At 37.4% G+C, this 14842-nt stretch overlaps 1 protein-coding gene across 33 annotated transcripts in view; it reads right to left on the bottom strand.

Moving 5' to 3' along the window:
• Window positions 1-14842, bottom strand: part of Cyrib (CYFIP related Rac1 interactor B) — a 140223-nt gene that overhangs the window by 3646 nt on the left and 121735 nt on the right. For all 33 annotated transcript variants that reach the window (XM_087184204.1, XM_087184168.1, XM_087184259.1 and 30 more), the window contains 7 exons: window positions 12703-12808; window positions 7530-7666; window positions 6430-6507; window positions 4320-4436; window positions 3352-3431; window positions 2061-2187; window positions 586-656 (listed from right to left, as the gene is read on the bottom strand). In XM_087184204.1, the coding sequence (XP_087040330.1) occupies window positions 586-656; window positions 2061-2187; window positions 3352-3431; window positions 4320-4436; window positions 6430-6507; window positions 7530-7666; window positions 12703-12808 (716 nt within the window). The remainder of the gene's footprint in view (window positions 1-585; window positions 657-2060; window positions 2188-3351; window positions 3432-4319; window positions 4437-6429; window positions 6508-7529; window positions 7667-12702; window positions 12809-14842) is intronic.

Here is a 14842-nt window from a genome sequence, read left to right as displayed (position 1 = left end):
GAAATACACAAAAATACAGATCTGTATTGGTGAACACAGAAATTAAACAACATTAAGGGAAAAAGCTTGTTATAAAACATTTTGTATAGTACTCCTTTGTAAAAAGATGCCTATTGTTGAGCTATGACTATGTCCATGTGTAAAGAAAACACACTAGAAGGCTCTATATACTAAAATGTTAGTAGTGGTTTATCTGAACATGGAGAGAGATCACATGGTTTTTCTTTAAATTTTCTAGGTTTTTCTGGATTTTATTTACAATTAGCATTATTACTTTTATTTAAAAAAAACAATAAGCAATTCTACTTCATCAGGAGTAAAAAATAAAAGCCAAAATCTTCCAGGAAGAAATGAAGCTGCTATTCCCCTTTGTGCACACACACTCTTCAAGACAAAACACCGTGACCACTGACTGGAAGCAGGCCTACCCACAGGCGAAATGAGACTTTCTAGGTTCTACTCTGAACACTTTTACACATCCTTTAGGTGCTGTTCATGTTCTGAAGCATTTTCTTCAAACACACAAAAATCAAACCTTCTCCTTGCATACTTCTTCTATACATAGGTACACATACATTTACATACCTGAGAGCATTTAGAAGACCTTCTACACTATTGGGAGGTTGGTCCTTAAGAACTTTGATACAACCTTTCATCTAAGGAGGAAAGAAAATGGAAAAAGTAAAATATCTGCTTTTCATATAACACTAATTTTCAAAACAATAAAATAAAATCAGGACAACTACTGAGCTTGAAAAGCTACATACTAAGAATATCAAATGATTCATTCTTAGAATAGGGATAAAAGAAAGAAGAAGTAAAACTCTAGTACTATTTTTTTGGTTTGTCAGTGAAACAAAACTTTTTGAGAACCAAATCAGTCAAAGTACCACCCACACTAATGAAAAACAAGAAGTTTTTTGCTAAGTGGCAACTTTCTTGTTAAGCAGTCATTTAAATATGCTAGGAAGGAAAAGAGGTGCTTCCCAGGTCAAAGTATCCCATGACCTACAAAGGACCGACAGGAAGCTTTCAGGGCTAAGCGAGGAATCAGAACTGAAAGCCAGGATGGCTCATGTGAAACTAATCGGCCAGCCGGGCAACAGGACTTGCTACAAGCTGCTAAAAAAGGGAACAACACAATAAAGATGGGGAAGATTATTAGCCTGGTTACTGTGAAAAGGCCCAACATAACAGAAAGAACACGGGTTTTAGAAGCCAGAGATACAAAGGTTAACCTCCTGTTCTACCATTTACTACTAATTCTATTACTTAATTTCCTAAAACCCAGTTGCTCTGTTAGTGAGAGGGAGATAACACCTACATCCTAGAACTTTCATTCCATGTGAGAACAGACATAAAATTCCTGGGAATTTTAAGAGCATGATAAATGTTAACTTGGTTTTCTTTTTAAAGGATAGATGTGCACAAGGTGCAAGGTCTGGCTGGCCATCTATATCGAGATCCAAAGTGCTAAGAACCTGAACTAGCTACGTGGGGGAAGCCAGCAGACCATTCTCACCAAGCACTAGGAGAATGCTGATGAACAGTGAGAGGGCAATGAGACCAGAGCATAAAGAACCCAGAACATGACTTCTCTTCTAAACTCCTCAGAGATAAGAAAAGGAGAAATCCGGCTATTGTCACAACTTACTATGAATGGGTAGAGGGAAGACATATGTAAAATCTTCCACTTTTCCACTGAAGCACCACTAACTTTTTGTATATACTTTGAAATAAACTTTTGCTTTAAAGTAGCTTTTACCCAAAGGAATTAAAGGACACCATCAGAAAATTTCTTCTGTCTAATTATCTGTATTGCCAATATGTAGAGGATTCTATAAGGAGATACTCAATAATGTAATTATCCTTCAATCATTTAACTCCACTAGTATACAGGCTCTTGGAACTATGACAAGAAAACAGAAAATGAAAATGTACCATTATCACAAACTATAATGGAATCCTGTGACAGTCCAGACTGCTAGCTCTTTAAATAAAAGTCTATAATTTTCTTGTAAAAAACTATTTGAAATCATATAAAACAATACATAACTTACATCGATTTTGGATGTTTTGGCAAATGCTCCCACTGGATGTACATGGTCATACAGTATTATGACACCCACCATTACCCTCAAGCAGAATGATACTGTCTCTTCATTTGTAAATCTGCTTCTGTATTCCCTAGAGGGTAGAAAAGATGTGGATGGATGAGAACATCACAAAGCTCTTTAATGAGCTGATTCCACTTTCAGTAGGTATCTAGCTACCCTTTTAGTCTCTAAAAGAGACGCTAATACTATGCCCCTTCTGCACACTAAGGTCCCCATCAATGAAAGGTGGTGGCAGAACAGTTATCACCCACATATTCTGGTCCCTAGAGAGTTGCGCCCACCTGAGTATACATCTCTTCTGCTTGACAGAGAGTGTTTTAGTAAAAGTTTAGGGATGGGTGCCATATAATGGCTACTGCCAATAATATGATGAGGAAGTCACTAGCTTAACAGAGCAAGTAGGTTTGACATTTTAGGGGCTAGGTTGGTCCAAACACATTATTGTATTGCTCAATTTGAATTTTACTAAAATTCAACCATATTCTTTTCTCATCTGGGAAGGAAAAAAGAGAATTTTTATCTACATAGAAAGCAGTGTGGTATGTGAGCAGGGCTGGCCATTGTGTTCAAGTCCCTTCACTTCCCAGGACCTCATCCCTTACACAAGGAGATGCATGGTGACAGCTGCCATCTCACTTAATGAGATTTCCATATAGAAGAGTACTTGGGAAAGAAAAAGTACCACAAAACACGTTAACACATATTCAAGAATCCAAGAAGGATTCTCTGCGTATAGACGGGAAAATCCGGCCAATACACAGGTTGGTATACATCACAAATGCTTTAGAGAAGACACTCAGAAGAGAATTTGGGTTCATGTTGAAAAATAAAGGAATTAAAAGTGAGAAAGAGATAAACAGAAAAGTAAAACTAGCCTTTGGTAAAATGGCAATGTTCTTTAATACAACAGGGGAAAAAATGTTTATAATTAGCATAAACTGAACATCTTCTCCGATGTTCCCCTTTCCTGACCAAGAGAGTACCACACAACTCCTGTCCTGGAGAGACTATCGAATTAGTCTCACTGGTCTGATGCACCTGAAAACCATCTCTATGCTTAATCAGACATTCGGCTGCAAAATTATTTGAATTTTGTTCATATGTGCACATTCAATAGTTGCGGTATACTTTATTTCCACCTTCCAAATAAGACATGTCCATATTTGGGTGTTTTGAAATACAAATTTATCTCAACAGTACTGTTAAAGTGACAAAAGTCCGCCAGAATACTCACGGTGTTTCCAGCATGACTCTGCATACACTAGCCATGGTGCTTAAACAGTCAGTGGTATTTTCTATTGGTAAGTTTTTATTCTGTAAGTGCATGGAGAAAAAAAGTAACAAAATATTAAGAATATTGTTAACATACTATGAAAAAATTAGTAACTTTATAATCTGACTTCCAATTTTCTAAATAACGCCCTAGATTCTAAGCACTGCTCTGAGCTGTGGGGACACAGCCATTTGCAGAACAGCCAGGACCTTGCCGCCATGAGAAGTGTGGACAAGCCAGCTTCGTGACAATGGGATGCTCGTGCCCATACAGGAAGGCCGTGTGGTTTTACCTGCATTTTTTTTCAAGGGTACAGGAAGTCACCAGAAGGGTTTTAAGCAGAGGAGGGAGGAAACGAGGTTCATGTTTTAATGTTACTTGGCTGCTCTATGGAGACAGAACTGTAGGAGGGCGGGAGTGGAGGAAGTAGACTCATTAGAACACAAATGCAGTGATCCAGATGAGGGGGCAGTGGTCTGGGATGGACAGGTAATAACAGCAGGGGTTAAATTTTCAGATTCACAATATTTTTTGGACGGAAAGCCAGTAAAACTGCTCAATGAAGTTTACGTAGGGAGCGAGGTGAAGAAAGAATTGTAAAATAACCCCAAATTGTTGTTTCTCTGCTTGTATGCTGGTACTATTAAAACTGAGAGAGACAGGCTGGAGAAAAGGACAGGGCTGTAAAAGAACCAAAACCCTGTCAGGCCATGTCTGTGCTGCACTGGCAACAGTCTCCGGAGAGAGGATGCAAGCAGGTACACAGATGTGCATAAATCTTCCGGAAGATCTCAGGAAGGCCAGAGTTCACCGCCTACATTTAGGGACTCAGTTTACAGATGAGACTGGTGCTGGGCTATGCTGAGATCATTACCTGGAACAGGATGAAGAGCACCAGCGCAAACCCTCACTTCCCAGGCTGCACTTACCTCTGATACAAACTTTGTGGTAGCGTCACTTAAGGTTTTCAGCATTGGGGTTGCCTCAGCATAAAACAAAGACATTCGATTTGCCAATTCATTGTTCACTTCATTTTCTCCTTCTGCCTGTGCAGAAAATATGAGCACTGGGTATTAGTACATCAATTACTAAATATGTTATTTATACGTACAAAAGGACCATGACAGTACTTACCTCATTAATGCTGATTAAACTAATCTAGTAAATATCCTTAATAAATTATATTTTGGACCCTCATGTGCACATAATACTTAAAGATTCTTTAAAAATAAAGATTATGAATGGTATTAAGCAATTTTTAAAAAAGATTAATGTCTAAAATATTTTAAATGCTATTAAGGAATTACATAAATCCTTGATGGGTTTGCCACTATATACCAGAGACTGTTCTAAATGTGATGAAGGACTAAAGATGATAATGACACTGTACCCTATCCTCCATCATGAACAGATGTGTCCCACTCAACACCACGATGAAATGCTAACAGGCACTGACAGAAAAAGGAATGAGAAAAAGAGTCAATTACACTAGAAGAAACTAAGGATGCATGGAAGAACTAAGCTTTTCCAAGTGGTGATGGACACAGGAACAAGGTATTCCTATGCAGCAAGGAAAAAATAGTTTCAAATGACTCCAGAGAGTGTATTTCAGCATATTCAGTGTAAAAGGGGGCAGTAATTATCAAGACTAAGTTGGGGGTCAGATTGTAGAATGCCTTCAAATGCTAGCTTAAGTTCACATTTTCCTTCCAAGTAGAAGGTAAGCCATTTAAAGTGTTAGAAAAAGCAAGAATAGCAAGTCAGTTTTCTAAGAAAACTAACCCATGACGGTAGGAAGATTGTGCCCCAAAGGAAAAAAGATGTAGGTTAGAAAATAAGTTATGCTGCTACAGAATGACTGTCCCAAAGGGTGGGAATTGGGTTCTCAATTGGAATAAAGGAGAAGATGAAAAGGAAGGTTGGGGAAGAAATGAGAGGCATCTCACTGAAAAACTACTGGCATTACCTGTCATTACTGATTCTGAATGACAGTACAAAAATGTCTTCTTGTCCCTGGCCTTTGAGTGATGGCTATAGCAAAAGACTGGGTGTTTTGTTTTTATTTTACACGGTGGAAATTTATAAGACAGATAAGGAGGTCAGCTCTATACTAGGAACTGGTCTGTGTAAAACCAAATTGATGCAAATAACAAATGTTTCATGAGAAAAAAAATCTTTACTTCCAATCCAGTTCCTGTTTTAAGAGTAACCACTTTAAAAGTATATTTTCAATGAAAAAGGCTCCTTTGCAATTTTTTTAAATCTCTCATTCTACTAACCATTCTATACACAGTTAAAAGCATTTCTCAAACTACCTACTTGAGACTACAGTTGATATTTGAAATTTTGCCACTATCACACCAATGAGCACAATATAGGTCCTCAAAATATACAGGAACAAGACATTCTTTGTATCTAGAGGTTTACTTCAGTCCCATACCCTTAGAAGTAGGGAAGCATACCTAACAGGAGCTTGAGACGAGAACAGAAGAGACTAAGAGGCCTGAGGAAATCAGAAAAGGAGCTATGCTAGCCAAGGATTAGGCCAGAAAGCCATTTTCTTGGGAGCCATAATTAGGCACAGATGTGCAGAGCCCAGGGCCTCTCCCCTCTGGACATGATCAGTAATTTTTCTTATTCAAGATTTTTTTTGAATAAGATTTTCTTATTCAATTTTTCTTATTGCCAGGTTTTGTGAGAACACAGGGACAAAAAAACCCTCACAAGCACTGACTGAAAAAATTTCTGTACAATTAAAATGAGAATACACAGAAAAGATTATAGCATGAATGTCACACAGACAAAAAGCAATGTTACTGAAGTAGTCATGGAATTTAAAAGTCTGAATGCAAAAACACAGAAACCCCATATGGTCTGTTACAGTTTGCTGTCTCCTCCCACAGCTGTGGTTGTTCATAATTACTAACTTTAATACTAGCTTTAACACCTGAATGAACGGGTGAATGAATGAACAAATGGAAGAATAAAATGAAGAGTGGAATTATTCTTACCACCCCCTAATTCAGGGCACTAACTTACTGGAACATTATTAATCCTCATTCGACTCAACGTTCTTCTGTAGTAGCTGAAATCATTCTGTATGGCAGGATTTGTCATCTAAAGAAGATGTTTACAAAAGAAAAACGTGTTGTAAGCCAAAAGCTACCGTAATAAGTCGAAAATCTATACATACTTTAAACTAGTTATGCAATATTCTCTATTTTTAAAGTCATTTTAAATACAAATGTGGTATCACCTAAGAAAGCTTAAAACATTATACTCAGTCCTTTCTGAGCATATAAAATCATACAGACTTTTTCAGTCAAGGGCAGTATATTTTCTTTTCAATATTTTCAGGTAATGTACAAAAAGCTTGTTTACCAAAAAGATGGGTATTACCAAACACAACCAAGAAGAAATGTACAGGCATTGTTTTGAGTAATGGTATTTGTGTGTGTATTTATATTTAATGAACAGGGTAATCCTCAAGCATACCAAATATTATATAAATCTCATTTATAAAATTGGTAAATATCATTGTTAAAGAGAATTAACAACCATCCATGATACAACCATAAAATAGTTAGGAAAGTTAGGAATCCAGCTCTTCCATTTTCTAGACTAGGTACTCAAATACCTGAAAAATCAAAGGATGTGCCTAAGGCCTAATAATGAATTACTGTGCTAGAGCCTGAACTGAAGGTCTCCTGACATGAAACCAGTACTTATTCCTTTACGCCCAGCCCTTCTAACAGTGTATCTATAAATATTGTACTATAAAGAGCAAGAGAAGGGGAGAGAAGAAGTGAGTGGTAGTGGAGGAGGAGGAGAAAGGGCAAGAGAAGTTTATAAAAGTTTTTAAAAAGATGTTGAAAAAACTGGGAATGAGCAGAAAAGAAAAAAATAGAAAAGCAGCTCAATATGATTGTTTCAGTGGTTTTAAAAATGAAAATACTGGGCGATTTGCTATTTGGCATATATTAAAAAAAGACTTCATATTTTCAAATCCAGCTTTTCACTTTTGCTAATGTCCAGTAGACATCATCTGAATGTATTTTAACAAGGTTTCCAGGGTTTTCCTCCTAGTACTGATCGAAATAAATGGTTTTCAGAACACAGGGGCTAGTAGAAAATTCTACCTTGAGTTCATCAAAGCGCAGTGTGAAGTGAAGAATTTCTGCAAACTGCTTAGCAAGAGCCTGCTCTCGCTCCAGATGCTGGGTGGGAGAATATGGGGTACTGGTCAAGGCTCCCAGAAGGCCCCTCAATGCAGCTTCTGAGGAAAAGAAGATAGAAACACTAAGTTGCTCACATCTCCGCTAGCTGTTTCTTAGAGAGTGGTTACTTCATACATGTTTTAAATTTCCAAAAAAGTCCCTTTAAAAGAGTTGCTCTACACAAAATCAAACCGATCAGAGAAGTTAAAACTTTGCCACTGCTAACATATTATACTCGAACTAAACACTGTTTAATACACTCAAAACCCTAAAGTGACTAATTCGCTTTTAAAATTCCATAAACCTAGATTCAAAATAGTGCAGAATGTGAATGTGGGGTGAACACCACAATCAAAGGTCAACTCTTGTATCAGTTTCATCATTCCACCTTTTGTGGAACAGTAACTTCTGCCTGTAGCTCTGAGGGATTTCTTCACTGGCACTGTGTCCACACAGCCAAATGTGTACATGGCCGTACCTGAAGAACCACCTTCTCATATCCTGAATGTGCCACTCATTTATAAACACAGCCTTTCTTTCTTTTAGCTAGTAAGAAGAATAAAAAAATCTAGTTTAATAAGCTTCCTATGGCATCTCAGGACCATAATAAAAATTTTCTAATTCTAATAAGCAAAATAGTTCCTTTGAAATAACTCTCCTTTGGAATATGAGATTAATACTATGTTTAAAAATGGAAGTACTGATATTTCACTTTAAAGAAATCACAGAACATAAACTAATTCATATACTGATTACAGGGTTAGAAAACAATACTAAATTCTAGTTTAAAACAAAACAAAACCTTACAGAGTTAAGTGGTAACATAACATTAATAAATGTCAAAATAAACAAATATTAATAATTTAATAAAGTTGTCAGATTATCAGCCCTTAACCTAAAAAAATATGAGCTCTAGTATTTATGAAGACCTAATTATGAGCCAATATCCATTCTGTGCATTTAACATAGCTTTCTCATTTAACTAACACCACCAACTATGAAGGGCATTACAATGGATAACCTGAGTTCAAGAGGTTAGAGCGCAAGGGTACAGCTCGTAAATGCCAGGTGCTTCTGACCCACAAGTCCACCATAGTAAACTGTCTCCCAGATAAAGCAACATTCTACCTGACATTATACAACCTTATAAAATATCATACCGATTACTACCAATAGTAGATACTTATGTGTTTATAATGTGCCAGATACTGTACTGAGCTAGATATTTCAGACATTCTCCTCATTACACAATAACTCCAAATGATAGCCATTGTCCTCTTTTTCAGTAAATCAGAAAACCTGTTGACGCTACGCCAGATCCTGGGGAAACAGACGAAGACACTATGGCCACAGATAGCCTTACTATGAAGGAGAAAGACAACAGATCTCAGGCGTGATGTGTGCTGTAAAGGAGGACATGGTACAGAATATGGTAGAAAGAAACACAATGGGGAGCTCACCCCACTGAAGGCTCCCTGAATAAATGACAATGGGCTGAGATTGGAGTGTAAGCTAAGAATGAGCAGGAGTTTACCAACAAGCAGGAAGGGAGCCAGGTCCTCAACTGAGAAGAGCATGAAACAGTTGAGGAATGGCAAGAAGACCATACAGGTAGAACAGAGAGGGAAAGAAAGGGAGTAACCAGAGACTAAGACAAAATGCACACTGTGTGTGCCAATTAAGCACCCTGAACTTGTCATCCCAAGGTCCCTGGAGAAACCATTTAAACAGGGTAGTGATGTCATCGGGTTAGCACTTTAAACCTCATTCCATCTGCAGTGGAGACTGGACTCTAGGGTTTGTTTAACTTGTAGAGGTGTAAGAGTCGACAGGAATACGATGAATTAAGAAGGAAAACATTTGTTTTTTAGAAAAACATTTGCTTCTCCCAAGATTCATGGCATGTGTCACTGTTAACATAGACGGAAGCAAAGTCTGTGAGACAGGAGAACAAGAAAAAATATTATAAAAAAGAGACTATTACAGGATGTTACAAGAAAAGGAAATGTGTAGACCTAGACAGGATTAAGCCTCAGGGTTAATTTCAGCATTCCAAATGCTCTACCACTGCAGGGAGTGGAAGGTGGTCACTTGGCTAAGGTGGCTCGGCAGTGACTGGAGCTGCAGAACTTCTGTTCAGAACAGTTGACAGTCTCCACGGCAGCACTACCAAAGGGAAGCCTCACCGTAGCCCTGTGCTGATACAAGACAGTTCCACTGGCCCACAATGCCCTGCCACAAGACAGCAATCAGAAACAAAGGCTCCCACAGAAGGTGGCTGAGTTGGAAAGAAAGTGAGGTCAAAGAAGAGATGACTTAGGGACTGGATTCTGAGGAAGCTGAAACAAAGCCAATGCACGTGGTTACAATATTTAGAAAAAGAAGAAGCAAACTGTCAACCCATCCTTAAATTCTGAGATATAAGGGGTAAGCAGCTGACCCCACAGCAGGAGTCAAAGCTATACAATGACACTGAAGGAAAAGATAAGTGGGAGGAACAGTGAGACAGGCTAGACCAAGTGGGGAAACAGTGAGACAAATGAAGAGGACCCTGCAAAGAGTTCCCTTCAGGGACAACAGCCTTCTATTCTCACCAACTGCCACCTCAAACAGCAAGCAGCCCTTGAGTCCTCAGAAGAAAACTCAAAGGATGTGCACTAGGGAGGACTTCAGATGGTTAACAAACATGACCACAATTACTATGGCGCTTTTAACCTTCTAAACCAGTTTCTGATAAACTTGGTCCAGTGAAAATAACCCAACACATGAGATAGACTTGCTTGCTCTGATTCCTGGAGGCAGTACTTACAATGAGCTCCTGGAACAGAGGGGGACTGAGGCAAGACAAAGCAGTGTGCCTACTGCCTGGCCACACGACATTCCCACAGGCTGTTGCTGCTGCAACAGTAATGGCTTGAAGGCCTCAGACCTCCACAAGTGAGATCAAGAAGCTCCTCAGGCTAGCCTGATTAAACCCTGTTGGGAAAACTCAGTGTCTTCCAATGAGTCAGATGACAGCTCCCTATCCCTCTATAAATATGCAAGCCAGCGGAAGCAGCTCACGAGTCTGCTGGACACTGTCACAGTCGTGCTGCTGTGTGCTTACTGTACAGTGCTGGGGCGGGGGAGCTGAAGATCATCAGCAAGAGGACCCTAGGGCAAGATGGAATTTCACTCCCACCTGATGCTGATGACATGGGTTTTTTGATGGATTCAATCCTGTCTACGCTCTTGAAAAAATGATCCAGTGATGTCTGGGTAGTAGCTCTTTTTATCTCATTGCAGACGACCCTACCTTGCCCTCCCTCCCCAGTCAGTAACTCTCCTCTTGTCAGTTCACTCCATGCATCCCCTATATGCCATGTGTTGTGCTATCCTATACTGTGCCACCATTTTAAAGTAACTGTAAACGTAAAAATAGCTTACAGTATTTTGTTGCGTTTGTTTTTTTTCATGCTTTACATTGTGTATCTGTGTCAAAGGTATATAAGACACACTCCGTCTGACTTATGAACAAATCCCAGAACAGAACTCGTTTGTAAGTCAAGGACTTACTGTATTTGATATATGAAATATGTGCCCCCATCAATATGTCACTCACTCATTCAACAACTACTGAGTAAGTCTATCATGAGGAAGTAAAGAAATGCATCTTCTTCACAAGGAAACTAGAAAGTTACTAAGAGATGAGAGTAATTCATTAGATCCTAAACTGTACTTTACTCACATTACAGAAGTCTCTTGAATACAATAATGAAGGTTCAAGTCTCCAGAATGATAGCAGGAAGTGACAGCTATGTTACTGTATCTTTCTGCTGAAATGGAATAGTACTCATGATGGGACACACATCACCAGACTGATGTATCCAATAGTTAAGATACAGGAAACCATTTAAGCCCAAACAGTTTGGCCTATTTTCCAATTTTCTGTTATCATTGACATATGCTAACAGACTAAGATAGCTTCAGTAGAAATCTAAGCCTTTTATGTGTTTTTTTTTTTTACAAAGAAGTACTACTCTGCCATAAAGAGGATAAAATTGAGACATTTTTAGGTAAATTGATACAACTTGAAACCATACTTTTAAGTGAAATAAATTGGACACACATGTTCAAATGTTGTATTGTTTCTTATGTGAGCAACTGAAAGTATAAATAAGGACCAAATGGATGACAGATATTGGGAAGTAGGAAGAAAATATTCAAATGGGAAGGGAAACAAAACGGGGGGGGAAAGAAGAAAGGGAGGAAGGAAAATAGAAAAGAAAAACATGGAAGCAAAGCTTTTATAAATAAGGAGGGGAAGAAGAGTTGAAGGGAAGGAAAGGAAATGGGGGGGATCAAGCTATATCATGTACAGGGCACAAATTTCCTATAATGAATGTAATTATTATGTTTCTCAAAAGTGTAGCAAAAATTATTTTTTTAAAAAGAGACTCTAAAAAAAAAAAAAGAAAGAAACCTAAGCCTTCTGAAACACTTGAACTACAAATATAGCTAAGAAACTAGCAGCGTAAGAAAAACTCAATAGGTAGTCATGAAGATACCCAAGATTAAGAGACCTCGGATGACATGTCACAGAGGGTTACAGAGCTACAGATTACACAGATAAATGACCAAAAAGCAAATACTGTAAAAGAACTGTCATATTAAAAAAATTACAATGCAATTCTCAATTACAGTAAGCTATAGGTAACTTACACCAACACTTCTATTTCAACTTCTGTTTTACATTTAAGTCTAGTGGAATCCTTGAGTTATTAAAATTTTTCTGTTCTTAAAAATCATATGGAAAAGGATTTACTGTAGAGTTTTGACACAATTCTACCAAATGGTTTTTAATACTAAGATTCTTTAGCATGCAAAGAAATCAGAGAATTCCTTGTAGGTATTTATAATTTGTAAGAAAATAGTGCACATAATTCAAAAGTCAATAGAACTGATACCCACATTACACTGTAACCTTACAGCCTGGTTTACTTACATGTCAGATATTCAGTCCAATTCAGTACTGCAAACATGAGATAGTCTAAATTACACTTCTGGCCTTAATATCTTTCACTAAGGAGTCATAATTACAAAACTTTCAACTTACCTAACCTCTGAGAAAATTCATAAAATTTCTTTAATTTGCCTACTAATGGAACAACTGCACCCCACGCCTTCTCTTGCAACTTCTCATCTGCCGGATGCTGGATTGCCTTTAAAATCCAAACAATAAAAACAGTTAAGATTTTAAAAATCAAAATAATACCATTTTTATATTAAAATACAGGTTTTAGCAAATGAAGGAAATCCACTTAGTTCTTCAAAAGGAAACTAAAAAGTCTGGCAATAAATGAAGATGACAACCCTGGGAACAGGTTAAGAGCAATGTCTAAACTAGCTCTAAGAAATCTAGCAAACACTTAGAAGCCTAATCAACCTGAAAAGTGTAATTCAGAAATTTTCACAGATGCTAACTGCCTGTAACTAAAATCCTATTCTGGATTTCAAGTTTTCTCAAGCCTTCCTCAGTAAGATGATTAACTGGTTTCAAATCTGAAAAAGGTACAAACAAAACAATCTGGAGATCCTTAATACAAATATGCTTTTTTTCTAAACCAATCTTACAAGTCATTAGGCAACCTTTTCTGAATATCAAGGGTTATTCCAAATAAACATGTTCTTACTTATTTCTTTTGAACTACAGATGCTTTCTTAATCTTTTACAGAATATAATGTTTTGCTTTCTCTAATATGTTAAAAAAACCTTAAACATACCATCTGAAGTTGAAATTCACAATCAAGGTAGAGGCCTGCTTATAAACATTACTAGGAGGGTCTGACATTTTTAGATTTTCCCCAGACATCACCACTGACTCCATACAAAAGAACAAAATCAAGAAAAAAAAAATTGAACCAAGGTAAAGTTAAAGGGTGCTGTAAATAAATTAGCTACAGGGCCGGGGATTTAGCTCAGTGGTTCCACCGCCTGCCTTGCAAGTGCAAGGTCAAGTATATACAATTATATACTTATATATAAGTATTTAAGTATATAAGTACATACTTGTATATAAGTATTTATATACTTGTATTTTCAAATTTTTCTTTATTTTTAATAAAAATACTTGAATGCTTAAACTTAATAGGAGCTTGAAATCAATCTTATGTGATTACCTAGGAATACTACAGTATTAAAGAAAATCTGACATCACACCATGTAACACTCCTAACATATTAGTCTTTGACATTATGAAAAAAATCCTTCTAGCCTAAAGCTCAGACTTAGTTTTATATCAAGTAGTATAAATTTGTTTATCTTACTTATTATTGAAGTAAACATGAAAATTAAAATTTCATTTGTTCTTGTGAGAAGCCCTTCCAACTTTCTTTGCAAGGGGTCCAGAAATGATTTGCTAAAGATTAATTCATTCTCATAATATGAAAATGAAAATGCTCCAGTAAATGGCATCTGTTTTCTTTTTTTTTTTTTTGGTACCGGGGATCGAACTTGGGTCCTTGTGCTTGCTCAGCAGGCGGTGAAACGAATGAGCTAAATCCCCAGTCCGGTATCTGTTTTCTTGAGTAGAATATTTCTCTGACGCTGTCTTCCCCGAATGTAGAACTAAGGGCACTGGTGTTCTTTCATGACAAACATTTTATGGTTCTCCTTGAGCTTCTGATTCCTTCTTTCAAATCAGTTTCTCTGCTGTTAGGCTAAGGATTTTGGTTAACATCCATTATAGTTTAACATGACAAAAGCACTTCGTAAATTTCAGTGGTGGGTTCCTGCGAGGCAGGTACTGTAACTCATGTAACACATATCCCAAAATAACTAGGAAAGTACTTATTTCTTTTCCCAGTGCTTTATCCTGGAGAATAGGGTATGCTAGCTTTAAAGATTCTATCTTCACTCATATATTTTAAACCATGTTTAATAAACGATATTTTACATATATTTCTACATCATTAACATACTACTAACAAAAGAGTCTGTTTCTGTTAGCTGCGTTTCAAGCACTATGCTGTGTTCTTCACATGAGTAGTTTTTTTGTTTTCGTACTGGGGATCAAACTCAGGACCTTGCACTTGCGAGGCAGGTGGCAGCACCACTGAGCTAAATCCCTGGCCCCACATGAACAGTTTTTGATCTTCACAACTGAGTTGCTTCCACTCAAGGGAGTGGAGCCATAAAGGTCTTAACATTCATATTTCCTCTTAAATTACAGTTGAGTTATATAGGAATACATTCC

Source organism: Heterocephalus glaber, unplaced genomic scaffold, assembly GCF_053883595.1.
Source record: "Heterocephalus glaber isolate CG9 unplaced genomic scaffold, H.glaber_assembly_v1.0 deba00000281, whole genome shotgun sequence".
In the NCBI taxonomy this organism is placed as follows: domain Eukaryota; kingdom Metazoa; phylum Chordata; class Mammalia; order Rodentia; family Bathyergidae; genus Heterocephalus; species Heterocephalus glaber.
Note: the sequence above shows the minus strand (reverse complement) of the source record. Positions and strands in the feature narration are given on the sequence as shown.